Genomic DNA, 27,740 nt, shown 5'->3' on the forward strand with positions numbered 1-27,740 from the left:
CAGATAGACACCACAATGGTGACACATAGTCTACTGATAATCACTGAGGGAGAGCACATCCATTGCATTGGAGTGCCAGATATAAAACTACATGTGACCTTCTATCGAGGCTCATCGTCATCCTCTAACAGACGGCGACGGTCCGAGACGGGAGCCTCAGCGCTGATCTCTGTAATCATTCCTCTGCCTAATTTAGATTAAAGGAGCTGAAAGTTAGAAACTGTTTGAGATTCGTTCATTTAAGAGTCAGTGTTAGAGTGTGTGATTGCTTCTGGGGACCAAGGACCGGAAGAGCTCCGAGGCGTCTGACCGCCAACAGGGTGCAGTAGCTCGGACAGGAGAAAACATGGAACAGTGGTGACCCCTCACAGGAGTGGCCAGCCTACCAAAATTACTCCAAAAGCACACGTACGACACATCCACTAGGTCACAAAAGAACCCAGAGTAAGATCTATACCCCTTAAGGCCTCACTTGCCTCAGTTAAGGACAGCATTAATGACTAAGCAATAAGAGACTGGGCAAAAATAGAATCCACGGGAGATGTCCAAGGCAAAAACTACTGCTAAACAACAAGAACACAACACATTTTCCAAAAAGATATAAAGATCTTGATGATTGCTGGGACTTTTGGGAAAATATTCTCTCTTAGTAAGGTGCTTGTACTGTTACATCTGGCGGAAAACTAACAGTATTTTGGAAAAGTAACATAATGGTTTGGGGCTGCTTTGGTTCTTCAGGGTCTGGGTGACTTGCTGGGACAGTGAATTTCTCCCTGTACCAGGAAATCCTGAAGGAGAATGTTTGACCATCAGTTCATGACCTTAAGCTCAAGCACACTTGGTTTATTCAGCAGGGCAATAAACCAAAGCACACCAACAAGTTCACCTCAGAATGACAAAAAAAAAAAAAATGAAAAAACTAAATAAAGGGGTTGCATTGGCCTAGTCAAAGTCTAGATTTAAAACGGATTTAGATGCTATGACATTCTTGCTCTACAACCCGGCAGCATGGCTTAATTAAAACAATTCTGCAAATAATCGTGTGTCAAAATTCTTCCACAGGAATGTAAAAGTCTCAGTACCAGTTATCACAAACACTTGTTGACAATTGTTGCTGCCAAGGGAGGTACAATCAGTTAAGGGATTAATTACTTTTTCCACATAGGGCCAGATTGGTTTTGGATTGCATTATTTTTGCCTTAATAAATTAATTCTCTTGGAAACTGTGTTCCTTAAGTTTTTATTCAGGTTATCTTTGATATAAAAATTTGTTTGATGATCTCAAACATTTAAATTTGACACAAAATAAAGACAGAAAAACAGAACACGTCACCATGTATTGGACAGTTTTTCTTTATGCAAGTCACGCTTACTCCAAAGGATGTTACGGAGCCATGTTCCACATATCCTCAGAAAAGAAATCGTTGAGGACTATGCAGACCAGTGCAAATTCTGCGGAGCTTTATTTTGGTGCATAAAACTATGCAAGTACGCTGTGCACACATAAAACTCACTTTAAATATAGCATCAACGTTACATGGTCAGCCTTTCTCTAAGCTTTGCTATTTTGTGTAAATCATCCTTTAATTAAGAGAGGATCTACAACAACCTTCCAAGCACACATGGCCCTGGAGACACCACAGAAGACAATTGATTAAAGCTTTTTGAGTACTTCCTTTTATTATTTTTGTATATTTATTGTTTATGGTTTCAAATCAAATTCGTCATTGAAATGTGTTCACTTGAATAATGTAAAGCTGATGCAAAACATTTGATGTAATATCCATGCAGTGGTTTGTTAAGAAGATTAGCTAAAACCTTAACGGCCAGATTTTGTTATTAAAGATCTACTATGATCATTTTGAGGTTCCAGATTTATTGGTTGCTATTAACTTATTGGTTTTTATTAACCAGGACACTATTGTTTTGGCTCATATCATAAAAACACATTAATCAAACTAAAAGGTTTAGGATAAAAGGCCAAATTACAAAAACAAAATAGTGCGGAAAAGTTTTTTATTCTTAAATATGAAAAACATTTACAAAAAAAAAGAAGCCGAGTTCTTAAGGTATTTATACAGATTGATGGTCACATGAGTCACAAGGCTTCCTGCGACTGTAAAAGTTCCTCTGACTTTTGAAACATATCTCCTTCCTGCACTCTGGATTCTCCTTCTGACTCCAAATTCTCCTCTACCACCCCCTGGCTAGATATTGTAGTTTCCAGTCCCTCCTGGTCAGCGCTGGCGTTCTGTGAGTCAGCTCCTTCGTCGTCCTCATCTTCTACATCCATCTCAAAAACACGGATGTGCCTTAAATTGGCACTGAGCTGCCAGGTACAAAAGAAAAGTAAAGGTTCAGTAACACTGCACCTCTAAAATTTCTTATACAAGCAGTGAAATCCACTGAAAGAGGCCAAAATAACATCTGTCACAGCTTTTTAATACTGCAGTGCGTTTGCATTCACACGCATTTCTAAATCAAACCGTTATACAGTATAAATACAAAAGATGTGGGCTAATCCCTATATCGTCATAAACAACTGTCTCATATTTATTTATTTCCCCTCATATCCTGCAGCTCAAGTACATTTTGTTAAATTTTGACCAAGTTTGTTGGGAGAATTTTGCAGAGATGAGTTTCCACCATTCATTTCATGTTGTCTGCTGATCAGTGTACACTGTAATGTTTTTAAAATTTAGTATTACTTTATATAACTAGGAAAGAACTAATGAGATTTAAAATCTCATTCACAGGAGTGATCTGGAAATTATGACCTCTCTCTCTGAAACTTACCACACAGGCTACTTTACGGATTCCATTGACGACTACAAATTGGGCCTTCATGTTTTCCAGTTCACGCCACTGATTCCCCAACACCAGACCCTGGCAAGGAATGGTACTGTGCTGCTGGTCCAACCTGACAATACAGATGACATACACTGGGTCCATGTTATGTTTAGTTTTCACTTGTCACATATTTTATATGTTGTTTTTGTTATTTTCCAAATGAATTTGTGTATTTTCATTTACAGGCTGACAGGAAGCTAACGTAAAAGTGTTTCATTGTATTTTTTCCAGGTACCATGTGCTAAAAGACAAACATAAAACTTGGTTTTGTTATGTTACAAACACAAACCTAAGTCATTTTTTTGTTTTGCAGTTTATGATAGATCAGCAGTGTGTTAAGATCAGACAAAAATTAGCCTAAATGCACAACTTTATGTGTTGTGGTAAACTAAAATACACCAACTTACACAACCGTGAACAAACCATCCCCACAGTGTAACATGATGGTGGTGGTGGCATCATTCTTTGAAGCTTTTCTTAAAATGTCCTAATCTAAGTCCAGACCTAAATCTGACTGACATTCTGGTGGCAAGACTTGAAAGTCGATCTTCACAGACACACTTTAATCAATCTGACTGGGCCTCTAGATGTGCAAAGCTGGAAGAGACATAGCAAAATATACCTGCAGCTGTAACTGCAGCCAAAATGTGCATTCACTCAAAGGGTCTGAATAAAATTGCATGCCACACTTTTCAGATTTTTATTTGTAAAAAGAAGAAAAAAGCTGCCACCTTGTATCCATTGACTTCTAGTTCACAATTATGTGCTAGTTTGTGTTGGTTTATCACATAAAATCCCATTAATCTAGTTTGAAAATTGTGTTTCAGGGTTGTGAATACTTTTGCAAGGCACTGTAATACACACACACGCACACACACACACACACACCTCAGACTGGGCTCCCAGTGGAATTCAGTCTCAAAGCTTAAGCTGGAGGCAAGTGAAACCTGAGCCAGGACATGTCGGCTGTTCTGATCCTCTGATCCTTGCAGGACCACCGTTAGCATTTCATCGTCGTAGAAACGAGCATCAAGGCAGCTGTAGACATAATGAGACCTAAATAAAGATATATTTTTTTTAAACTACAGTAAATGACATTACAAGAGATGACTTTGACCTTCTGAGGTGCTAAGTAAAAATCAGTAAAAAGATCAAGACAAATAACACTCACTGGGCAGCAACACCATCATCATCTGTACTGTCCAGATAATGGCTCAGGTCAATTGACATGAAACTGTTTGGGACATGTCTGTAGAGACAGAACACCTTTAGTTAGAAAGACATGCAGGGCAGAAAGAAGTTCCAAAACATCCTTATTGGCAGAAAATAAACCTGTTTGGGTCGGTTCCTTTCCGTAACAAGTAGAGTTTGCTTGGTGAAATCCCTGGCATGCAGAACACAACACAGTGCATTTTGCCTTTTTTGTCATTCCACCTGAAGGTCCACAAGAATACACTCAATTCAAAACGCATTCTTGCTAATCCAGATACAAAACTGCATGAGGTTTCCGTTTTACGTACAGAGATGGAAGTTGGAAAAGTCGCGGAATCTTTTCCGAGCTACAGAAATCAAAATGTAATCACATTAATAAAAACTTATGGATATTTAAGTACCTTATGTCTGAATTAATGATTATAAAAACTCTTTACTTGTCTGGCACAGCATACAAAGGAAAAAAGACAGCCTGTTTTACTGATTTTCCAATGACTTCCTGCAAACAGATTCACAGAACTGAGTCTGACATTTTAACTGAATGATTGTACTGATGAGGGGAACAATAATACAGGTGCATCTCAGTAAAGTACAATATCATTAGAAAGGTCATTTATATGAGTACTTCAATTCAAAAAGTGAAATTCATTGTTGACATAAACTGCATAATAAGACAACCTTTTCCCCCCTCACTGTCTGACACTTAATCAGACTAAATGTTTCTTGCTTTAGGTCAGTTAGGATCATCAACATTTTTTCTATTTGCTCAATTCCAGAATAATGGGATATATACAATTTCTATTACGTTCTACAATGGTTCCCAGGAATTAAAATGTTCTTTCCTCATGAAATTGTTTTAGGAAGGGAACTACTCCCTCCTGCAGCAAGACACCAACACAATACAATCCTGCTACCCCCATGCTTCACAGCTGGGATGGTGCTCTAAGGCTTGTAGCTCCATCCAACCTTCAGGATATGTCTCCAAACATTAAGGTCTTGTCCCTGAGTGCATTTGCAAACTTTTCTTGTAGCTTTTGGAGAGATGGCTTCTCCCTCTCTTAGCAGCCTTACAGCACATCTCGCTACAGGACGTCTTGCGCCGTTATCCACGTTTCACTCATCTCTGGCACCTTTAACTCCAAGGTTAAACCAGACCTGCCAAGGTCCACAATCCTGTTCCAGATATCTTGGTTGATTTCTTTTGATTTTTACCATGAGGTCACACAAGGAAGCAAGGAGGTGCTGCTTTACAATACATCCACAGGACTGTCTCCATTTAACCTAAGCATTGCAAATTTATCAGAAACTTACACCACCCTACATCACCGTATGGGCTTTCCCAAAACATTTAAAGGCACAGAGTCAAAATATATCTAAACTTCTGAGTTTGAATAAAGTAATAAAAGTGACCCAGAAATGATCTCTTTTACAGTTCTGACATTTAACAAATAGACTTTTAGTTTCCTGTTTTAGTAAGACCTAAAACAGTAAAGTTTATTCCGATTTCATGTTAGATGGTGAGAAAAAAATAAGTTGTTTGCCTTTTTGAACAGTTTAAATAAATATCTGGTTTTGACTATAGATGACAATGGCTGTTATATTCAAAGTAATAGTAATGGATCTATAATGCACAGATTTCATTTTTTGAACTGAATTAGTAAAATAAATGAACTTTCAACAATATTCTTGTCTTCTTCTTCTATTATTGACATGCACCGGTAGCGCACCCAAAACCTACTGCAGGTTTCTGCAGGCAGAGCTCAATCACACTCTCCATCATCCTCTTGACAAAGTGCAAAGACTTTTGGGGATATGATGGAAACAGCAAAGGGCTCTCTGGAAGAAGCCAAATAAATAACCAGTTATTGTATGTTTTCCATGATTCCCTTTATCCTCCTTCTGTAAAACAGATCAGTTGTCTAAACTCAGGATCTCCATTTACCTTTGAGGTGTGTGCTCTCCTGTAAGAACTTCAGCCACTGGTTTCCGTTTGTGTTGGGTGGAGACACAAGGTCCTCATCTTCATCCTTCAGGTACTGTAAAATGTCCACACGAGACACAAACATGAGTCGTTTTTTCCCCCCCCGAAACATTTAAAGTTGTCTCAAAGAAACAACTTACCTGACCAACGCGCTCTACATTAAAGTACTTCCCCTTACGATCAAAGAGTTCCTCATTCTGCAAAACCGCAAATCAATGAGCCACAATTCGAAACATTGTAAGAAATTTCTTAAATTGCTCATCTCACCTCGCTGAAATGCTCCGATAAGAAATCAGCAACAAAGGCAATGTCCTTCTGAGTCATCTGAGGGATTAAAAATACTTATTATAACTGTTGAATTATACCAGGAGGACTGAAAGTCAGAAATCCGTAATAACTCACCTTGTTTAGCTCTGGCGGCACGTGTTCGTCGCACATTCTCAGCATTGCTGTAGAGAAACACATTTTAAAGGTTTGCATATGAGCAGTAAATAAAACTTAACAGGCAGGATCTCACAAGCCAGAAACTGTTGCACATTGTATGGAGAACATCAATGTTAAAAATAAGGGCAAATAAGGTTGTGGGACATAAAAAAACCTTCCTTCTCACCTACATAAAGCCATCGAAAAAAGGCTTTGAAGTTTTTCATGCTCTTGTCAATAACCCTGAATAAAAACATAAAGGTTTTAACAAGTATAAAGAATAAAATGTCACAAACTGAGATGATTTATAGACTTACTGCAGAAGCTCATTAGCCTTGAGGGAGAAGGAGCCAACAGCCGTTATCGCACCTGCATTCACAAAACAAACACACACTCATGCTACTATCCCACACAGACCACAAATAACATGTCGCCGAGAATTAAGAAATATTAGGCTTGTGAGGATTTTTGGAATTTTGCAAATATTCGGGTCCAATCTGTAACGCGCTGAGATTCAGTTACGACACAGGTCCGATAAACAAAGATAAACCTTGAGATTCAGCTTGATTCGCAGGTATATGGTCAAGAATCCAGTTAAGAACAAGAATCTGTTAAGAATACTGCACGAACGTTAGGAATCAGTTAACAATATGCCAAGGTCTTCTATGAATCAGTTGGGATTAAATTCAAATTCGTTACTATTCTTGACAAATCATGGAATTTTCCATCAACATTTTTATAAAAAGTGATGAGTGACTAGCATTATTTGACTGATTGTTGATATTTAGGAGTTAAAATAGTTTAAGCGAAGTGATTATTTTTTGCCGATAAAATGTAAAAAGTAAAGTGCTTCTTTTTGGACATAAAATGTATTACGAGACTAAATAAAAAAATAGAATCCTACTTTGTTTTATTTTTCTTATTTATTTGAAAATATATTATTTTTGTTTTTTATGTTTTTAATTAATAATTTTTTTTCCTTAGTTTTACATTTTTCCCAAGGGCATTAGAGAGATCTGGGCAGTTTTAGGGGTACAATGGCCATCAATGCTTCACGAATCCCCAACTGAGTTTAAAACACATAGGAATGCCTACGAATCAATTAGGAATCAGTTATGATATATTTTACAAATTTGTTAAGAATTAACTGGGATGTTTGGGATTCGGACATTCGGCACCGACATTCTGAACGGCTCAAAACATGAACTCCAGACGGCTCAAGAATGGCAAGAATTGACTAAGAAAAAATTGAGAATTCAGGAACTTATTACGATTCAACTAAGCATACTAAAATTTGGACATTCTTGATGATTTGTGGGAAGTAGCGGCTTTACCGACAGCAGTCCTGGGTCCATTTGCCTCTCCGCCAAATTAACGCCTACCTGTTACCTTTTCGTACCTGTTAAATAAACCACTTTGTATCCATGTTCTTAAACCTCAGCATATCAGCTTAGTTCTCTTTGTAGTCAAATGTTTTCCTGAGTTATGGAGGTAAACAGTCAGAAAAATATTTAAATCTAACAACTTCTGAAAACTTTGTATAACAGCTGATTTCTATTTGTTTTAGTCCTTATCCTCGTATGGATCAGTTAACTCTTGTGAAATACGATATACTGCGACACTTGATAAAATATAAGCAACCCCGTGCCAGGAAGTGATAAGTCATAAAACCACATCTCCTCAAAGCAGACTAGGAGTAGATTACAGAAAATTATTTTAAATTGTTGGTTGTCAAAAGGGGCATTAACTGTCCCTTTAGTAGGTAGGTCATGACAGATGGGGAAGGAAAGCACCCATCAACCCAACAACTAAAGAGATAGACTGTAAATATTGTACATGTGTTGTGTGGTACCATCAATAGCTTCTGAATCCAAACCGAGGCGCTCAAACTTTTGCTTCCACAGGGACATTCCTCTCACCTCGCTCAGCTGATACAACAGAGCCTCAGAGCCACTGCAAAGGACACAGACGACGTTTCAATAGGAAGAAATCAATAGTTTACAGAAGCAGCAAAGAGACAAAATACCTCTGCAGGTGGCTGATCACCAGCTTCTGGATGCTGGAGTAAGAAGACTCAATAGACTGTCCAAGCTTTTTCAAGCCCTGAGATAGAATGACAGAAACCCATAAAACAAATAGGAATAATGCTTCTGGATTGGATGATCTGAAACCATCTAGAGGTAAAGCTTCTCTTGTCTTACTTTGACAGTCAGTTGGTTCATGAGGAGAGCCTGTAACTCAGGACTGAAAACAGGAAACAAGTGATGAGAAAATTTACCGCTGATGTACACTTTAACAAAAACTGACATGTAAATAAATGCATCCTCTAAGCAGTTCAAGATGTGTTGCTACCATCTACAGGACACTTTAGATATTACAGCATAATGATGTGTAAATAAAGAGTTTAATAACCAACCTGGACTGTCCCCACAGCAGGAGGTCCAAAAACTCATCCTGAACCTGGGTGCTTGTGTTCTTTTCCTGCAAAGACAACAAACAAGAACTGGGTTTTACCCAGTGTAGTCTGCACACTGAGTCATTTTGATGGAAGCAAGGCAAATGGAGCAAATAATGTGTTTTACTCATTGCAGAATCTGTAACCATAGTTGTGAGCGAATATTTACTCATTTCCGTTCTTTTTTAACCCTGCTGGCATGTTTTCCATCAGGGGAAAACCACTTTGGCAACAAACCTGAACAAACTTAGTAAGGCGAAGGTCCATCTGCATTAGAATTTCCTCCCAGGCTTCACACATACAGGTGAGTGAGAGGTGCAGGTACTGCAGCAGGGTGGAGATGTGGGTGAACTTGCGTGCCATCCTGGTGACTTCAGGAAGACAGTCTGACAACAAACCTGTGTCCAGCTGTGGGACGACAATGACAGGTAGAAGATCAATATAAAAAATGAATCAAAGTCAGAGCAGCAAAAAGTTCCGCAACTGGGTGATGATGTTCTGTTATCCACCTCACCTGAACGTAGCAGATCTCCAAGATGCTGTCAGCGGATTGGACTTCTGTGATGAGAGACAGGGACCTAAGATCACTGGACAGACTCAGACTACGACATGTTCCTGCCACCTGCAGAAGGTAAACAAGGAAAGCTCAGTCAGTAAAACAACTATTTGTGACGTTCATTGAAAAAGTGGCTTTTGGAACTTCTGTTGTGTTATCTTTTATGAGAAATGAGCATAAAATTACAGCATTTCTTTTGTAAAACCTACTGTTGGGAGAACTGCAGCAAAGAGTGACATCTTACGGTCAAAAAGTTTCCATTACAACAAACTGATTGTTTGGGTTTGATGCCACAAAACTGCTTTTTTAATCCTACCATCAAAGACAAGGTAGGAATTTTCTAAACTCTGCTGGGACTTCAACTGGAGATGTGTGCTTCGGTCAGATGAGTAAAAGATTGAGCTGTTTAGCAACAAACAAATCAGGCGGGCTTGCCATGAAAAAAAAAATGAAAAAGTGGAAAACCCTTCATGCGTACTGACAAGTACAGAAAAAAATCTATGGTGGGTTTCTGTCCCAAAGGCCCTAAGAAGATTATTAAGAGTGCACGGCATCATCAACTCTTTACCAGAGAATTTTACATAAAAATCTAGTGGCCTCTACCAGAACTCGCTGGAGGGACTATGCATCCCGTCTAGACTAGGAACGCCTTGGGATCTCCCAGAATGACTTGGAGAATGTCACTGGGGAGAAAGATGTCTGGGGGTTCCCTCTTGGACCTGCTACCCCCGCGAACCAGTCTCGGAAAAGTGAAAGAGACTGGATGGATGGATACAGAATCGACCTTTTCCATGGACAGCTCAGACCTCAGACCTAAAGCCTACAGAGAATGTGTGATGTGAGCTTAGGAGAAGAGCTGCGACTCAGGACGGTCTAGAAAGATTGGTCGAAGATTCCTCTCTATGACTACTCCAACCTTGTGAAATGATATAGGTGAAGACTAAGTGTTTCTTATGGGTAAGAAAGGTTGTATAAACTACTGAAACCAGAGGTGCTAACAACAGGGCCACTGAGGACTTAGTTAAAAACAATATGTTCCCTTTATGAATAAATGTACTAAAGGTTGGCTTTTACAAAATTATTCAGAAATTATGCTGCTGCAAAAACATACATGATTTTAGGGGTTTCCTAAACACGTATTCTTCTTATAGTGTATGTCTTACAGAGGGCATATGGGACAATTCCTAAATAAAAGTTTTACCTTGCCAAGAGTGGCAATTTTGTACATCCCATACGCGTAAAGCTCCACAGATCCAGCATCTCCTCCAAGAACGAGGATGTTCAGCCTATTTGGCAACAACAAAAAAACGATAAATTGGTTTAACAACTAAAAAACTGCGCAGCATCAAAATGTTGCCACTGTGTTTCATTGTCAATAAGGACCCCTTACCGAACTTCTCCGAGGAGGTTGAGGATCTCATCAGACTTTTCCTCGCTGTAACAAAGACAGATAAACACATTCAGCTACTACTCATACACAGCATGAGAAACTTTATCATTTAAATTCTCTCTCACCTGAAGATCTTTGAAGTGGTGCTGTAGCTAGGAAGAAAAGGTTTGGATCAGGTTAGTTTAAAATAAACTAGTAACATTGTGATTGGATAGCCATTCAATGTTTTTACCTCTTAGGAAGTGTTGGTAAATCAGGAAGAAAAAATTTGGATTCATCCTCAGCATTATGAAAGGAGCCAAGGACACTGAAACAAAAGAAGAATCTTTTGCACATTTCTAGCCAGATTAGACACATTCTGGTTCGCGTCCTGAACCCGGGGCATACCTGTTCTCCTCCACCACCTCCATCCAGTTCATGCAGGTTACAGAACTCTGTGCTGGAAACATGTGAAGGACCTCTGCTTTCTCAACATCACAGAGCACCACCTGTTTGGTATCTCCAAGACTGAAGGCCAAAACTGTTGTTTAAAGGGAGAACATGTCATGTTTACGTGATTCCATCAAACACGCAGCTAAAAACATGCTAAATATATTCAGAGCTATCCTTTACTTTTGCCATCAGGTCTCCAGGCGAGTGCAGTGATCTCTTTCCCAGTATATTCACTAGGTGGTAAACTCCAAACCCGCTGGAAACTAGCCAAGCGATGAAGCAGCAACTGTGGAGAGTTTCCAGATATACAAAACATAAAATACCGAACACTAAAAGTTCTGCGCCCAATATTTTTATGTATTTGAACCCACCTCTCCTGTTGTATTAGCCAAAGCAATCAGATCCCTCTTAGGAGACCATGCCATGCACAGAACAGGGTTGGGAAGTTGTTTCTCTCCCACTTGCCGGAAGGCAGGCATACTGGTGGCTGGAAAAGGTGGCTAAGTATGAACAAGATTTGAATTTAACCATCCAATGATGATTTAGTCCTGTAGCTTTAAGGGAAAAAAATGATAGTTCATTCTCTCCTACTGCCAAACAGCTCTAGCTATACTTACTTAACCTTTGTTTGTTTTATTGCCCATTACCATAACAATTACGGTGCATTTAACTTTAGGTCAGCATATAAAGTACAAATACAAACGTTCAAATTGGATTGGATACAGCTCAATTTCTTATGTAGACCATGTGACGGGAAATAAATTTGGGAAATACAAACATTTTCCAGTCCTCAGTTTTCTTTTTCCATTCTTATTCGGGTTATCCAGACTGTGTAGGAATCCCAGATCACTGTTAAATCATTTTTTCTTTGGGTTGTTGAGAAAGCTGGCAAAATAACTTCTGGTACACTTGATCCGCATGAGACGAAAATCCAGCATTATCAAGTTAAGAAGAAATTGGGATTTACGGTTGAAATAATGTCAGTGAACAAGTTGCTGCCTCTACATAAGAGACTGCTGATTTATTAGGATTACGACGACAACAAAAACACACGCCACCCTAATTTAATCATGAAGAGTTTTACCAATGCTAGGTTGCTGCTTCACTGACCTCTGAAGAGCCGATCCACTGATGAAAGACGGTGTTGTTAGCTGGTTGTTAACCTCGAACAGCTAATGCAGGTTGACCGGGTCGTTATATCTATATCACCGTTCCGTTTCCTAAAACTGGCTAAAAGCAACTAGAAAGTACAGCTTTAACCTCAAGAGAGCGTCGCAAACGTGTCAGTCAAGGTTTTGTTTCTATTATTTTACTGCTGAACATACGCCGCCATATTTTTACTTCCACCAATCACAGCAGAGCAACGGAAGGCGCGAAGAGACAAACCTCAACAAAAAAATTCAATTCGTAAATAGATGAGATCTGTAGACATAAAGTGCTTTTCAAAAGTATTCACGTCCCTTGAACTTTCACACATTTTTTATGTTACAACTACAAGCTTTACTATATTTTACAGGGATTTTATTTTATCAATACAAAGTAGTGCATTACTGTGAAACTGAAGGAAAATGACACATGGTTTTTTAAATTGTTTTCTAAGATTCCGGACTTTCAATCCAGTAGTATTGCTTGTTGCAAACTGCAAATGGGACACCTGGGTTTCTTTCATTAAGGTCAGATTTGTGGAGTGTACAGTTAAAATCTGTCCTGTCAACAGATTCTCCCACCTGAGCTTTGAATCTCTGCAGCTCCAACAGAGTTACCAGGGGCATCTTGGCTGCTTCTCTGAGTAATCCTCTTTGCCTGGCTTGTCTGTTTAGGTGGCCATATTCTTTTATTTTTAGATGATAAATAGCGCTATGTGAGATTTTTTAAAGCTTAGGATATTGTTTATGGTGTATGAATGAGTGTGTGTATGGTTGTTTGTGTGTTGCCCTGCGATGGACTGGCGACCTGTCCAGGGTGTACCCCGCCTCTCGCCCATAGACTGCTGGAGATAGGCACCAGCTCCCCCGCGACCCACTATGGAATAAGCGGTAGAAAATGAATGAATGAATGAATATTGTTTAATAACCAACACTGCTTTAAACATCTCCACAACGTTCTCCCTGGCCTGTCTGCTGTGTTCTTTGGTCTTTATGGTGCTGTTTGTTCACTAGTGTTCTCTAACAATCATTTTCTCTCCACTTAACATATATGTACTACTTTGTGTTGCTTTATATTTTAAATGGTTGTGGCTATAAGGTCACAACATGTAGAAAATGTTTTGTGGAATAAATATTTTGCAAGGCAATGTAGGATAAACCGTTGCAGAGTGCAAGCATAGTATAAAGAAAAGCTGAACATGTTCCAGATCGGTTCTCATGTACATGAATCAGAAAACTGAACCATGTGTGGATGTTAAATTAAGAAGTTACTACTGAATAATACAGTTATTCATACTTGACACCTTACAGGGAGCTGACTGCTGTAGGTTTACACACAAAGAGAATTCCAGGTTGCTCATTAGTTGGTGGACAGATGTGTGATGACAGTGAAAATTCCTTCCAGACTTATCAGCTGCACTTAACTGTAATCAGTAGACTGAAGAAGAACCAGAATAGCTCATGGAGCACAAAATGTGATGGTGGACTGAAATAGACCAAGTGAGCCTGCATGATCCCCAATAGCCTAACTATCTAACAGACTGTTTTATCATAGGTCTAAGATGTCTTTCTGTTCCCCAAGGCAAAGAAATGCATTTACTGGATGGTTAGACACCTGAAATTACTGAGCAACTGACGGTGGTCTGGGTCATGAGGTCAACTCAGCTGGAGATAGCAGCCATATGTCCTTTCAGGTGTACTAAGAAGAAAAACCTTATAATGTCATTAGACATAACATGGCTTTTTCAGATAGTGATGATATGTTATTCTGCTCCCATAACAGCATAATATAGCTGTGATGTTCTAACATTACAACTGTCTCTGTTCAATGTGTTTAATTAATAAATACCAGTTCAGTGCAGAAAATGTCACCTCTACCTTCTGTTCCTCAGGACCACCTCAATACTCTGTCCTCTTGCCAGCAGTCTGGCTGTGTAACATGAGCCAGGGGCCAAATATAGCCCCACACAGTGAGCTGTTAGGGACCGTCACAGATGGGACAGCAGCAAGCTGGACAGGCAGTATGCAACTGGACCCTGAAACTGAAAGATCTTGCTGACTGTCTGACCAATAAGGCAAAAGATAGCGAAGAGAAGCTTTTTTTTTTTTGCTTCTTTCCAACATAAACAAGACAACCCTGGAGCCAGAGGACCAAGGAGGAACATTCAGACAAACAGGGACATTTGAAGGTAAATCTGGCTGTTTAAATGAACTATATTTTGAGGTTTGGTTTCCTAATTGTTTGTTGACAAACAGCTTAAATACTTTACTTATATAGCTAAACTGTTTCCAACCTGGCTGTTTTCTATACATTGGTTATGTGAGGTTATGTTCTCTGTCAGGTTACTCTAAGGGTCATAATTTCCTCTTATTTTGAAGTATATCTTTGCCTTCAATATAACAAATAATCTGATTATAATACTAGAAGTATAAACAGTGACACTATGGGACAAAATTAACTATAAAAGATGCAGATTATGTAGATCGGTCTTAATGTTACCGATTTTCCACATCCAAGCAGTCCAGTTGTTATTGCTCCTTTTAGACAGCAGTTGGTTCTGTGCACATCGTCGGCATTTGTCTCCTCACTCTAAATTCATTGTTACTGGATGTTTGTGAAAATGTCTCCACTGATACCTGTGTGAGTGCTTAGAGGTAGCAGCCCTCTGCTTCTGCTCTGGGTGGGTGGGGCTGTGGCGCTGCTGCAAAACATAGCCCAGGGGATTATAAATAACAACAGCTGGTCTTCAGGACGCCATGAGGCTCTGAGTGTCACATCATCCACATATCATGTCCAAACAACATATTATTCACAAACTCACAGTCAGAAGGGATCAGCTTAAACAGCATAGTAAATTCATTCTATTTAATCATAACTACAGATGCTTGGTATGTCTTTACCACTGCTTTAGGATGCATCATGTGTAACTTGTAACTATGTCCACATCCATGTTTGGATTATAGTTAAAAATCATAGTCTTTTCCACCTCTTGTTTGTGAAATGGCGTTTTACACCAATGCTAAACTATGTTTTCTTCAGACCAGGCTGTTTGAGTGATGCTCTCAAAAACAATTTTGAGTGACCATTTAGCCCAAGTCATACTTCTGAGCTGTATAAGGAAGCCAAAGTACACAAGTAAGCCAAAGCATGTTAAAGGTCATACCACAACATTTCAATTGGATTTAAGTCTAGATTTTGATTAGACTACTCCAAAACCTTGTTTTTTTGTTTTTTTAGACCTTTCATAGGACCTGCTAGTGTGCTTTAGATCATTGTCCTGGCTCAAGTGTGCATAAGCTTAAAGTCATGCATTGATGGCTGGAGATTCTCCTTCAGGATTTTTTGGTCGAGAGCAGAACTCATGTCTCCATCAATCATGGGGAAGTTGTCCAGGTCCTGAAGCAGCAAAGCAGCCCCAGATCATCACACTACCACCTGCATATTAGATGCGTGATGTTGTTTTTCTGGAAGGATATGTTAGTTTTACACCAAATGTAACTGTCACAATCCTGAGGTGTTTGGGTTTTGATTTGTTTTGTGTATATATTTTAAAAACTTTTTACTGTTTATTTTACTCTTTAAGTCTTGGTTTCTTAAAGTATTTCCTTATGCCTATTAATTTTAGGTGTTTTTATTACTAGTCCATGCTTTTGTGTTTTATTGTTCTTCCCACATCTAGAGCTATTTCCTGATTCATCCTTTGGTTTTGCTTTGCTCCTTCTGGTTAATTAGTTCTCATTCAGCTGCTCTACCTTCTCTCTGCTTCAGTTACGGCTTATTGCCTCTGATTAACTCCACTGGTTTGCCTGTCTTTCCTCCACCCCTGCTTTAGTAGTTAAACTCCTGATTTCTCTTTGCTCCTCTCTGATTTCACCTGTTACCTCTACTCTTTGCCATACTGTTATTTTTGAATCTATGCTGAATTATTTTTGAAAAAGCAAAATACAGGCTTCTTCCTGGGGGGGTTTGAGGAAAATCTACTGCAGCACTCGCTCTAAGCCAGGAGCGGAAACAGACGGCGGGAGATGAAATGATGCTGGTTGACAGTTAATGCCCTTGCCTGTCTTTGGATTACTTTTCATGCCTGGTCCTGTTTCAGTGTCTTCCTCTACTCCCTTTGTGCAGACCATTTTTGTAAGTTATTCCTTATCTTTTAAAAAAAATTAAAGATAGAAAGTCCGCTTCACTCCAGTTCTGATCTGTTCATATTAGTCCATTTTTGTCTTGTCAGTCCCCAGATTATCTTCCTAAAAGTCTAAGGGATTATCAAGATGTCTTTTTGCAAATGTGAGCCAGTCTTTTTCCCAGTCTCCTTCTCATGAACACTGACCTTAACTGAGGCAAGTGATGTTAAGGCAATGTTTTTCAACCCTGGTCCTCAAGGCACCCTGCCCTACATGTTTTAGATGTTTCCCTGTGGTAACACACCTGATTCAGATGACTGCGGTTCAGCAAAAGCCTGTTAATCAGCCATCAATTGAAATCAGGTGTGCTGAGCCAGGGAAACATCTAAAACATGCAGGGCAGTGTGCCTTGAGGACCAGGGTTGAAAAACACTGTGTTAGGGATTGAAGTTTTGGAGTGGGACCCAGGTGCAGACAGGAGCGTTGGATGAACATAACAACGTTTATTACACAAGGACAACAGGAGGAGGTACACAGCAGAGTCCAGGCACAACAACAGGCAGTGTAATGGGAGAACCCAGTGGAGAACAATGAGAAATAGGATATATACTAAGGGAGGTGTGGAGAATAGCAATGAATGCTAGTGTGCTAATTAGAGGATGATGTGGAGCAGCTGAGGTAGAAGGTAAGGAAAGGAGCTGAGTGAGGGAAATTAATTAAAACAGATGAGCTGAACAGAGATACAAGAAACACTAAATTAAGTAAAAAAAGACGAACACTAACATATGGGGAGTAAAATAGAATACATGTGGAATGGAACACAGGAAGCAACTAAGAAACTGAGCACAAGGGAGTAACTAATAAGGCAAGAATATAGAACATAATGAACAACAAGGCATAGACAAAAACAAACACAAATGAAAACCAAAACCTCACACATAAGGATCATAACAAGTGAGGCCTGCAGATGTTCTTACTTCTTTGTAAACTGCTGGATGAGTAACTGATGCTGATAATTTTGGTAGCTCAACAACTCACTCCAGGGAAGGTTAGCCGTTTTATGCTTTCTCCATTTGTGGACAATGGCTCTTATTGATATTCTCTGAAGTACCAGCACCTTAGAAATTGTTTTTTAAAGCTTTCCAGCTAACTGGTAATTTAGGTTGTCATGATTTAACAAGGGGAGCAATTATATTTTTACACAGGAAATACTGTGGCATGACCTTAAACAAGCCAGTTATGCAAGTAAACCCTCCAAAACCCTGAAGCAGTTGTGTAATTTATACTTTGCTTTAATAAGTTGATCAAAGTGTACAAAAACTGCTAATTAGAAATCCATGATTCCCTGTTTTTCGTATAAATGTTTAAGTGTGTTACTCAGATGTCCATTTCTCTCATCTGAATGGGTAAGACAATAGAACACCCCATTCAAGTCAATGTCTAAAATGGTACCTGACCGACTTTAGATTTATCAACAGTCAGAGCAATAATTACAAAAACTGAAACTGTGGCAAACAATACTAGACAAGGACCTAAGTTAATGTTGCCACCACATACAGTGAGAAGGATGGTCAGCGAGGTAAAATAAAAATTTTAAAGATAAAAGTCAGAGAACAGCAGCACGGGTCACAAAGTCTGCATATCAACAATTTATTTTGAGGGTTTTATATACATCCTTATCAGGCATGCAAATCATTCAGGGTGGGTTCTGCATTAAGTGATTTGAGGAACTTAAAAAAGCTTTGATCATACCTTTTTATTACTGCTATTATTTTCTTAAATATTTATTGCCAATGTAATATACTTTTTTGTTACTCTTACTCTAGAGGCCACATTCCTACATTCCTACTTACATTGATTTGATTAAAGAGAAATGATGGCTGTGTTTCTGTCATTTGATCATTGTCCCACAAAAATGCTTTATAGTCAGTCAGGTTAGAGCTGAATATTATTTAGATTATTTTTAAAGACACAGGCATTTCTAGATATTCTTTGTGTTTACTTCCACCATTTGTACCTTCCACTCTGTTATTATTCAAATATGTTTTGACATATTTTCAGGTGGAAGAAGTCAAAGCCTGACTGTAGTTTTAAGATTTTAATTATTTTTGTCAGTTTAATGACAGATATCCTGAAAGAAAATTTTACCTACGGTATTTTACAAACATTATATCAGTATAATATAACATGTGGAGAATGTAACGCCGAAACTATCCATACCGGCTGAACCTATCCACATTCTGTCACATCACATAATTTCACTCTGTTTCATTGGGATTTTATGTGATAGACATGTGATAGCAAAGGAGAACGAGAAGTCAAGTCAGGTTTATTTATATTGCGCTTTTCAGCAACAAGGCACTCAAAGCGCTGTACATGAGGAAAAAACATTACAATGATACAGAAAATCAAACACAGAAAAACAAATTTTCTTTTCTTCTTTTCCTGCTCTCGGTGGAGGTGGACGCTTTTTCTCTGTCTCCCGCACCCCTCCCATATCTGCCCTGCTTCCGCTCTGTGTCTTGTCTTTTTTGGAGCCTCTTTTTGCACATCTTCCAAATTCTTCCAAAATATGGATTTGGTCAGCTGGTCTCTCAATGCAATTGATCAAATTTTCTCGACGAGAAGACAGGGGTCGGGAGAGCCCACTTGCCCGGACGGGACATTTTTCTCCGGATACACGATGGACTCCTGGCAGAAGTGGAGGATTGTGTGTCTGTCGATAATGTCAGTCGAGGATGTGGAAGATGTGTATATAATTGGATGTTTGATATCAGGATTTCTGCTTTTTGGAGTCAGCGGTTACCTGGCATATCGAGAAATTCGGAGAATGTTAGCAGCTGTTCTGGCCATTGTAAGGCTGCCTGGCATGTATGATGGGATCTTCAGAGCGATCAAAACTCAGACTGAAATGTTACGTGAGCTGAATCGCAGACTGGATGTGATCCTTACACAGGATCGCAGGCAGGTTGCGGTTCCTGGACTCAGGGGTGAAATGGGATAAATCTTGGAGAAAGTTGTTCGCTCGGATCTGGCAGGAAGACCAGGAATTTGGCTGTTTGGATTCGCCTTTGAGAAGCACCAGTGAGACTCTCAAGGCTGACGGAAAATTAAGAGTCAGCCTAACCCAAATAATTATTGTTTTTCTGAATCTGGCTCCCCTGCACGGCCTTGATGGCTGGCTATCTTCAACTTCTCCTGGAAGTTACGTAAACATGACGCTCTGCTCCCTCTGCCCCCTCCCTTCCCTGAGGACACCTGTGGACCTGCTCAGAACTTTGTGACCGGTTGATGAACATTCCAACGAACCATCAAGGACAATGGCCTCTGTGACAGTGCTTCATGGACTTACTTGCACACACTCACTTGCACACACACAAATGCTCAAGATAAACATTTGCACCCCTCACACCACCTTCACCGTTCCCGGCATGATGTTGTTTTGCATACGTGTTGTTTCTTTGTGCTGAGGTTTTTTACAATCTCAAACTGTATCCTGCTAAGGATAAAGTGTGAAACATGATTTTTTTTTTCCCTCTACAGGTCCTTCTCAAAATATTAGCATATTGTGATAAAGTTCATTATTTTCCATAATGTCATGATGAAAATTTAACATTCATATATTTTAGATTCATTGCACACTAACTGAAATATTTCAGGTCTTTTATTGTCTTAATACGGATGATTTTGGCATACAACTCATGAAAACCCAAAATTCCTATCTCACAAAATTAGCATATTTCATCCGACCAATAAAATAAAAGTGTTTTTAATACAAAAAACGTCGACCTTCAAATAATCATGTACAGTTATGCACTCAATACTTGGTCGGGAATCCTTTTGCAGAAATGACTGCTTCAATGCGGCGTGGCATGGAGGCAATCAGCCTGTGGCACTGCTGAGGTCTTATGGAGGCCCAGGATGCTTCGATAGCGGCCTTTAGCTCATCCAGAGTGTTGGGTCTTGAGTCTCTCAACGTTCTCTTCACAATATCCCACAGATTCTCTATGGGGTTCAGGTCAGGAGAGTTGGCAGGCCAATTGAGCACAGTGATACCATGGTCAGTAAACCATTTACCAGTGGTTTTGGCACTGTGAGCAGGTGCCAGGTCGTGCTGAAAAATGAAATCTTCATCTCCATAAAGCTTTTCAGCAGATGGAAGCATGAAGTGCTCCAAAATCTCCTGATAGCTAGCTGCATTGACCCTGCCCTTGATAAAACACAGTGGACCAACACCAGCAGCTGACACGGCACCCCAGACCATCACTGACTGTGGGTACTTGACACTGGACTTCTGGCATTTTGGCATTTCCTTCTCCCCAGTCTTCCTCCAGACTCTGGCACCTTGATTTCCGAATGACATGCAGAATTTGCTTTCATCCGAAAAAAGTACTTTGGACCACTAAGCAACAGTCCAGTGCTGCTTCTCTGTAGCCCAGGTCAGGCGCTTCTGCCGCTGTTTCTGGTTCAAAAGTGGCTTGACCTGGGGAATGCGGCACCTGTAGCCCATTTCCTGCATGTTGTTTCTACTCCAGACTCAGTCCACTGCTTCTGCGGGTCCCCCAAGGTCTGGAATCGGCCCTTCTCCACAATCTTCCTCAGGGTCCGGTCACCTCTTCTCGTTGTGCAGCGTTTTCTGCCACACTTTTTCCTTCCCACAGACTTCCCACTGAGGTGCCTTGATACAGCACTCTGGGAACAGCCTATTCGTTCAGAAATTTCTTTCTGTGTCTTACCCTCTTGCTTGAGGGTGTCAATAGTGGTCTTCTGGACAGCAGTCAGGTCGGCAGTCTTACCCATGATTGGGGTTTTGAGTGATGAACCAGGCTGGGAGTTTTAAAGGCCTCAGGAATCTTTTGCAGGTGTTTAGAGTTAACTCGTTGATTCAGATGATTAGGTTCATACCTCGTTTAGAGACCCTTTTAATGATATGCTAATTTTGTGAGATAGGAATTTTGGGTTTTCATGAGCTGTATGCCAAAATCATCCGTATTAAGACAATAAAAGACCTGAAATATTTCAGTTAGTGTGCAATGAATCTAAAATATATGAAGGTTAAATTTTCATCATGACATTATGGAAAATAATGAACTTTATCACAATATGCTAATATTTTGAGAAGGACCTGTACTTACCTAATGTGGCCTCTTTTCTCATCTAACAAGGGTAGCACCTGTGAGTGGGCAGCAATGCCTCGGTGACCCGTCCCCCCCTTGTCTTGTGTCATGATGTATGTTTGGATGGGTTGTACTGGAATTCTAATTTCCCTCGGGGATCAATAAAGTATCTTTGAATTGAATTGAATTGAAATCAAATGACATTAATAATCCTTGGGAGTTTACTGGTAAGAGCTGATTCTAATCCAATCTTTCTAATAGAGATAATTAGTTCATTAAGTCCTCTGTGGTAAGGAATTAATCCTGTGCTAGAAGAAAAATTATAATATTAATCCTTGAGGTCGCTGGATGAGGCAGCTGTGGTCCCATCATTCAAATAGTAACAGTCATGGGCTTCACTGAAGTCTAAGTAGAGAAGCTGGGTTTAAAAAATTTTTAGTCCAAACTTTTTAAATACTAATAATGTTTGGCTTCCACTGGTATGAAATAGTTGTAATACAATCCTTCTAAGAAATCTAAAAATCTCTGGATATTGGTGTAAAAACAGCTTTAGTCAAATTTACATATACTAATAATATTTCGCTTTTGCTGGTAATCCTTCTGAGAAATCTGAAAATCTATGAAAAGTATTGAAATCACAAATTTAGGTAAAGTAAGATAGGGGGAAAAAAAAATCATATTTCAGACTCTATTCTGAGCAGAATAGAGTCTGAAATAGTACAAAATGTTATGATTTGGGGTTTTTTGGTTTCAGGTTTTTTCCTTATATGTTTTTCACTGCTCAAGTTTTGAATCATGCTTTTGTTTATTATTTTTCTGGTCATATTTTAGTCTTGTTCATGTTTTGTCAAGTTTGGTTTTGTATGTATATTAGAGTCTCTGTTTTTGCCGCAGTCACGTTTTGTTCTGTCTGTCAATTAAGTTTATTCGGTTCACCTGCTTAAAAGTTAATCTGTCTCCTTGCTCCACCTGGTTTTCACTCCATATATACACACCTGTTCAGTTAGTAATCGCGGAAACATTCTCAAAGTCTTGTTTTATTTTTATCATGCCATGCCTGTCTTGCCTTCCCGTTTGTTTTGTTCCTGCCTCCTGCTGTGAGTGAGTTTTTGTTATTAAACCTTTTTTTTCACGCTGCCTGCTCGTCTGCATTCTGGGGTCCAATATCAAGTAAACCATAACACAAAAAACCTCAGCAGGGGTAAGCAACACACACATAAGTAAAGATTTAGCAAGGGTATGGTGGAATCTTGAGGGTGTGAATGTATAAGTCCGAGTGTGTTTGCAAGAATTAGACTGTCAACATTGATAGAAGCGCCATTGTCCTTGAGAAGAGAGGTGGAAGTTTTATCAATCGGCCGCATAGTCCTACCAACACAGAGCTGGTACGGGAGTGCTGGGGAAGAGCGTCATGTTTATACATCATCCAGGAGATATTTTGCCAGTTAGCAGAAGTTGCCAAGGCCACGTTAGGGTGCCGGATTTAGAAAAACAATAAATGTTGTAATTCAGGCAGTTGTGAATTTCCAACTACGTTAAGAGTTTTACTGGCATGTCTCAATTGCGAATCCAAAAGAAGAAATAAATGTGCTTCATCAAAAGGTTTTCCTGTCCCTGCCTAAAGAAAAGCCCCCACAGCATGATGTGCCACCACCATGTTTCCACCATCTCCTGTGAGGATGGTCTGTTTGGAGTGGATTGTTATTCCAACCACACACACAGTGTTTTTCATGTTGGCTAGAAGGTTCAATTGTACAGTTATCTGATCAGAGCAGCTTCTTCCACATTTTTGGTTTATCCCCTATATGACATGTAGGGGATAAAGCAAACAGGACCTCTTGCTACCCCATCAAGGACAAATTTGTGAAATAGACGACAAATGGCTGCCATGTCAAAGGATTCTCTCAACCGAGCTGAGAAACCTCTGAGGCCTTCACAGTGCTGCATTAAATCACAGTTGCATTTAGGGATGCCAGTGGAAAGGGATCTGATCACAAATGCGTGTTACATAGAAAAACAAGTATCCTTTATTTCCATTTCACAACTATGCATTAAATATCAATAAAGCACATTAAAGGTTGTAGATGCAACATAAAAAGACGTGGAAATATTCAAGGGGTGAATAATTTTGTGGGGACTGGATGTTGTCCTAGACACAGGGGAACAAAGAAATGCCAGTGATGTGGACCAGAACCTCAGTAAAGCCCTTGGCTAATACCCACCAGCTGTGTCCAGACAGCAGCGCCCTGAGTCATCCCGTCAGCTATGACTCTCTAAGTAAATGATACACTACTGTGTTATAAAGTTTTAATTTTAAACTGGACTTTCGTCATTGCCTTTTTGCAGATGAATATCTCATCTACAGTGTATCCTGTGCTGCATGTACCATAAACAAAGAAACGAGCTGATTAATGAAATTAGATTTGTATTTCAGGATGCAGGACGGGAGTTGGAATCAACCACTCCCCATTTCAGTGCTGCTCAAGGATCCAGCAGCAGGTGGGACTACAGAGGGTGATGTGGGTGTGTTTTCTGAGGCCTCCTCTGGTGGAGAACTCTACCATGTCTCATCGACAGAGCTGGATTCTGGACATGGGGACTTCGCAGATCTAACTGCCTTCTTGAGTGCTGAGGAGATTGATCTTAGCCTGAACTTGGCCCGGGAGGCCTTCAGTGAAGCAGGTGAATGTGAAGATCAAGACCCCTCTAGTCTTACACAGCTGGAGCAGGCTCTCCAATCTGTCCCTTCCCCCTCTCAAGCTACTGAAAATCTCAACTCAAGCCCAAACCTGCACCATCAGACCAAAACTTCTTGCCTCGATGACAGTGGAGCAGTTTCAGTTTCCTCCAGCCAGAATGCTTCCATCATCAAACCTGTACAGCTCTCGAGTGGGACTCCATCCTCAGCTGAGAAGGTTGTACGGCACAAGCCCATTCAGCCTGTGTATAAGCAAGATAAACCAAGGCTGGTTCACGAAGGCCTCGAGCTGAATGATCGATCGGCTTCAGCTACAGAGTTCTGCAGCCGAGCTGCCACTTTCATTGAGGAACTGTCATCCATTTTCAAAGGTTCTGCTCAGCAGGTGGAAGAGGAAACCTCCTCTCCTGACAGTGGCTATCTGTCCCCAAGAAGCCAGCAGACTGTCCCTCAGGGCTCAGTCTCTGCGTCCTCCCTCCTTCCAGGCCAACAAGAGGACTTACAGAATAACTACACAGGAATTGGAGAGGGGGGTTCTGCGAAGCACCTACATTCTGGAGCTTCAACAACATCCGAACCTCTGTCGCCACCTCAGTTCCTTCAAAAGCTGAAAAGTCAGGAAGTGGCTGAAGGGAGCCCCATTCGTCTGGAGTGTAGAGTCCAAGGAAACCCGCTACCGCTCGTCAGGTAGGCTTCTACATGATTCCTTTGATACGTTGCAGCTTGGTTTTCATTGCTAAAGTATTTGATTATAGTGCCGTTTTTTTTTTAAATTAGATTTTTCCCTAAATAAAACTGTACCATTATTTCACCGTAGATTGGTTTCTCTTTACGTCACCAATGAAAATCTCTAATGGCTGGTCTTACCTTACATTAATCTTTCCTCCTACAAAATCTGGTCATGTACATAAATCTCTTATTTTTCTCCATGTAGTGCTGTCAAGTCCTAAAGAGAAGTGATATCTTTGATGATAGTCCCAGTGCTATTTAGGTGGACAAATGTGATACCCACCCCAGCATGTAATCATGAATGTCTTCCAAATTATGTGGAGGTGTAACAAGGACAATGTCTCTCTGTTCATATGTGAGTTTTCTCATGTTGACTGCTGATCCTCCATTAATGTAGCAGCAAGTCTGAGTATGCATGGTTGTTTGTCCACTGTTATCCCTCAGGTGGGACAGGTACACTGTCACTGGAAAAAATATCCACATGTGATCCTAAACATGATGAAATCAGTGTAGGATATTATTGAATAAATGTAATTTGACAAAGAAGCTGAGCATTAAAAAAGATTGCTTGTGAAACCTCGCTCTGGTGAATTCCTAAATCTTCAGTTTATGTTTTGACTGATAAAGGTGCTAGGAAGGGATATAAAACATCCTGGCTCAGTCTTTCCAAACAAGGATGAGTCATAGATTACTATTTTACTACCAAACTCCTCAAAAGTTGTATGTCCCAGCTCAAAATAACATATAACTTAACCATACGTAACTTCTACCATACATAAAACTGCAAGTAGGGGCTAGTGGCAGTTTTTGTTATGGGTGATGCTCACCACCCAAGTGTCTTGTCCTAGTGGGCGACACGAGTACTGTGGAGAACAAACAGTTATCTGTCAGTTGCACCCTAAACAGGTTTTGAATTGCATATTTGCTCGTTTACATGGTGCACAATAATCACCATGTAAACACTGTCAGAAACATACTGATCAAACCTGAACTGGATTTTAATTAAAGCTAGATGATAGAAATGACTGTTCATGTGGAAAATGCTTCATCAAGGGACAAATTATGTTTGTGTATGGGACACTTGTAACATGTGTATGGGGCCCAAAAGAAGGAACTTGTCTAGGGTGCCAATGATGTTAGAACTGCCACTGGTCCCGTAACATAAAGGCTAAGGGTAAGGCCAAAATCAGCTTTTAGATGTGCATACACGTCAAGCCATGTGGCAATGCTGCATGAGAAAAGTCTACTTGCTGGGATTAATATAGCCACATAGGTTTAGGAGCTTCTTGTGAACCATTGTCACTCAGCACACTCAATCAGTGCATCCAAAGACGTAACCCGAGACATCATATATTAACTTGTGGGGGAATGTAGCTGAGTTCTCTAGGCCAAGCTGACCTCAGACGGACAGAAAAACAGCGAACACTTGTTCTGTGGTCAGATGACTCCATGGTTCAGCTGCTTTTGGGACAAAACAGTTCTCCAATTATGGGTGATGAACATAAGAGAGACTATCCAGACTTTTATTAGTGAAATATCAAAAGCATCTGTGATGATGGTTTGGGGAAATGGTGTCTGTGTTGGTGGCACAGAGTTACAGTGCTTTACAATAGTATTCATACATGTTGAGGTTTTTCTTATTCTGTTCTGTCACAACCACAAACTTTAAAGTATTTCACTTTAACACCTCCATTGGTCCCCATGATGATGTGAACAAGGTAATGTGCAGCTTTAGTTTTCTGCAATACATAGCTTTTTGTGTGTAGATTTAAAACAATGATCTGACCAGAACCTGCTATTCCACATGCTTGGTGGCCTTCTATAGCTTGTAGCAAACTAAAAACAAGTCTTTCTTTGGCTTTCTTTCAACAATGACCTTCGTCTTCCATTAAGGCTAGATTTGTGGAGTGCATGACATATAGTTGTTCTGTTTTCCTATTCTCCCAACTGATCTAGGGATCTCTGCAGCTCCTCCAGAGTTACAAAGGGTCTGCTTATGCACACAAACCTGGAGAATAAGCCTAATTGTCCCACTTCACAATTCTGCAGTACTTAGTGTTGGTCTGTCACATTAAATGCCAATAAAACACATTGATTTTATTTCTGTGTAATGTGACAAAATGTGAAAAAAGTGCAATGGGTATGGATATTTTTACAATAAATGTTTTGCAGTTATTTCTTGGAATCTGTGATCATACCTGAATAATTGCACTAATTCCTCTAATGGAAACAGATGTGTAAAACGTACAGACATGCCTGATTTTCTTTTTTAAAGAGTTTCTAATGTTTGGTGGAGGTAATTAACTGACTGACACCTTTCAATGTATTAAAGATCTCGTGTTACTTTTTAATGCTGTGGATATATTATGTTTAAATCTCTATTTCTATTACAGCTATCTGACCATTCGTATAATTGCTGACCAGCTTATTCCATGTTTCCATTGATGTTTTGACTGTTTATCTTTGCTGATGAGCTCCAAGTCTTTGAGGTTGGAAGGCCTTTCTTGCCATTACCCAAATCTTTAGCTCCCTCCACAGATTATCTATCCAATATAAATCTGGACACTGGCTGAACCACCTCAGAATGTAAACCTAAACCTGCCAGGGGGCATAGATAATTTTGGGGT

General features: G+C 39.9%; 2 protein-coding genes across 6 annotated transcripts in view; one reads left to right on the top strand and one right to left on the bottom strand.

The window, feature by feature from the left end:
- Positions 1 to 1,999: 1,999 nt before the first annotated feature.
- anapc4 (anaphase promoting complex subunit 4) lies at positions 2,000 to 12,646 on the bottom strand. Of its 5 annotated transcripts, none has more exons than XM_047375982.1 (28): positions 12,410 to 12,646; positions 11,671 to 11,786; positions 11,480 to 11,585; positions 11,255 to 11,387; positions 11,100 to 11,174; positions 10,993 to 11,013; positions 10,868 to 10,912; positions 10,679 to 10,763; positions 9,436 to 9,543; positions 9,159 to 9,329; positions 8,883 to 8,947; positions 8,668 to 8,710; positions 8,493 to 8,569; positions 8,319 to 8,419; positions 6,784 to 6,835; positions 6,654 to 6,709; positions 6,446 to 6,492; positions 6,311 to 6,367; positions 6,184 to 6,240; positions 6,005 to 6,098; positions 5,801 to 5,898; positions 4,500 to 4,561; positions 4,371 to 4,409; positions 4,183 to 4,284; positions 4,022 to 4,099; positions 3,739 to 3,906; positions 2,797 to 2,920; positions 2,000 to 2,329 (listed from the first exon to the last, which is right to left on the bottom strand). In XM_047375982.1, exons 2-28 carry the CDS (start codon positions 11,776 to 11,778, stop codon positions 2,099 to 2,101), a joined length of 2,403 nt encoding a protein of 800 aa, XP_047231938.1. In that variant the 5' UTR covers positions 11,779 to 11,786; positions 12,410 to 12,646; the 3' UTR covers positions 2,000 to 2,098. The 5 variants fall into 5 exon arrangements, with proteins under 5 accessions (XP_047231938.1, XP_047231939.1, XP_047231935.1 ...); XM_047375983.1 differs by having other exon boundaries at positions 3,739 to 3,888; positions 10,993 to 11,019; XM_047375979.1 differs by having other exon boundaries at positions 10,993 to 11,019.
- A 1,834-nt stretch (positions 12,647 to 14,480) lies between these two features.
- palld (palladin, cytoskeletal associated protein) overlaps positions 14,481 to 27,740 on the top strand; it is a 98,234-nt gene continuing 84,974 nt past the window's right edge. Inside the window, exons 1-2 of the mRNA XM_047374962.1 lie at positions 14,481 to 14,633; positions 24,121 to 25,071. Coding sequence (XP_047230918.1) covers positions 24,122 to 25,071 — 950 coding nt within the window. The 5' untranslated portion in view covers positions 14,481 to 14,633; position 24,121. The remainder of the gene's footprint in view (positions 14,634 to 24,120; positions 25,072 to 27,740) is intronic.

The sequence above is a fragment of the Girardinichthys multiradiatus genome, chromosome 9 (genome assembly GCF_021462225.1).
Source record: "Girardinichthys multiradiatus isolate DD_20200921_A chromosome 9, DD_fGirMul_XY1, whole genome shotgun sequence".
Lineage (NCBI taxonomy): Eukaryota > Metazoa > Chordata > Actinopteri > Cyprinodontiformes > Goodeidae > Girardinichthys > Girardinichthys multiradiatus.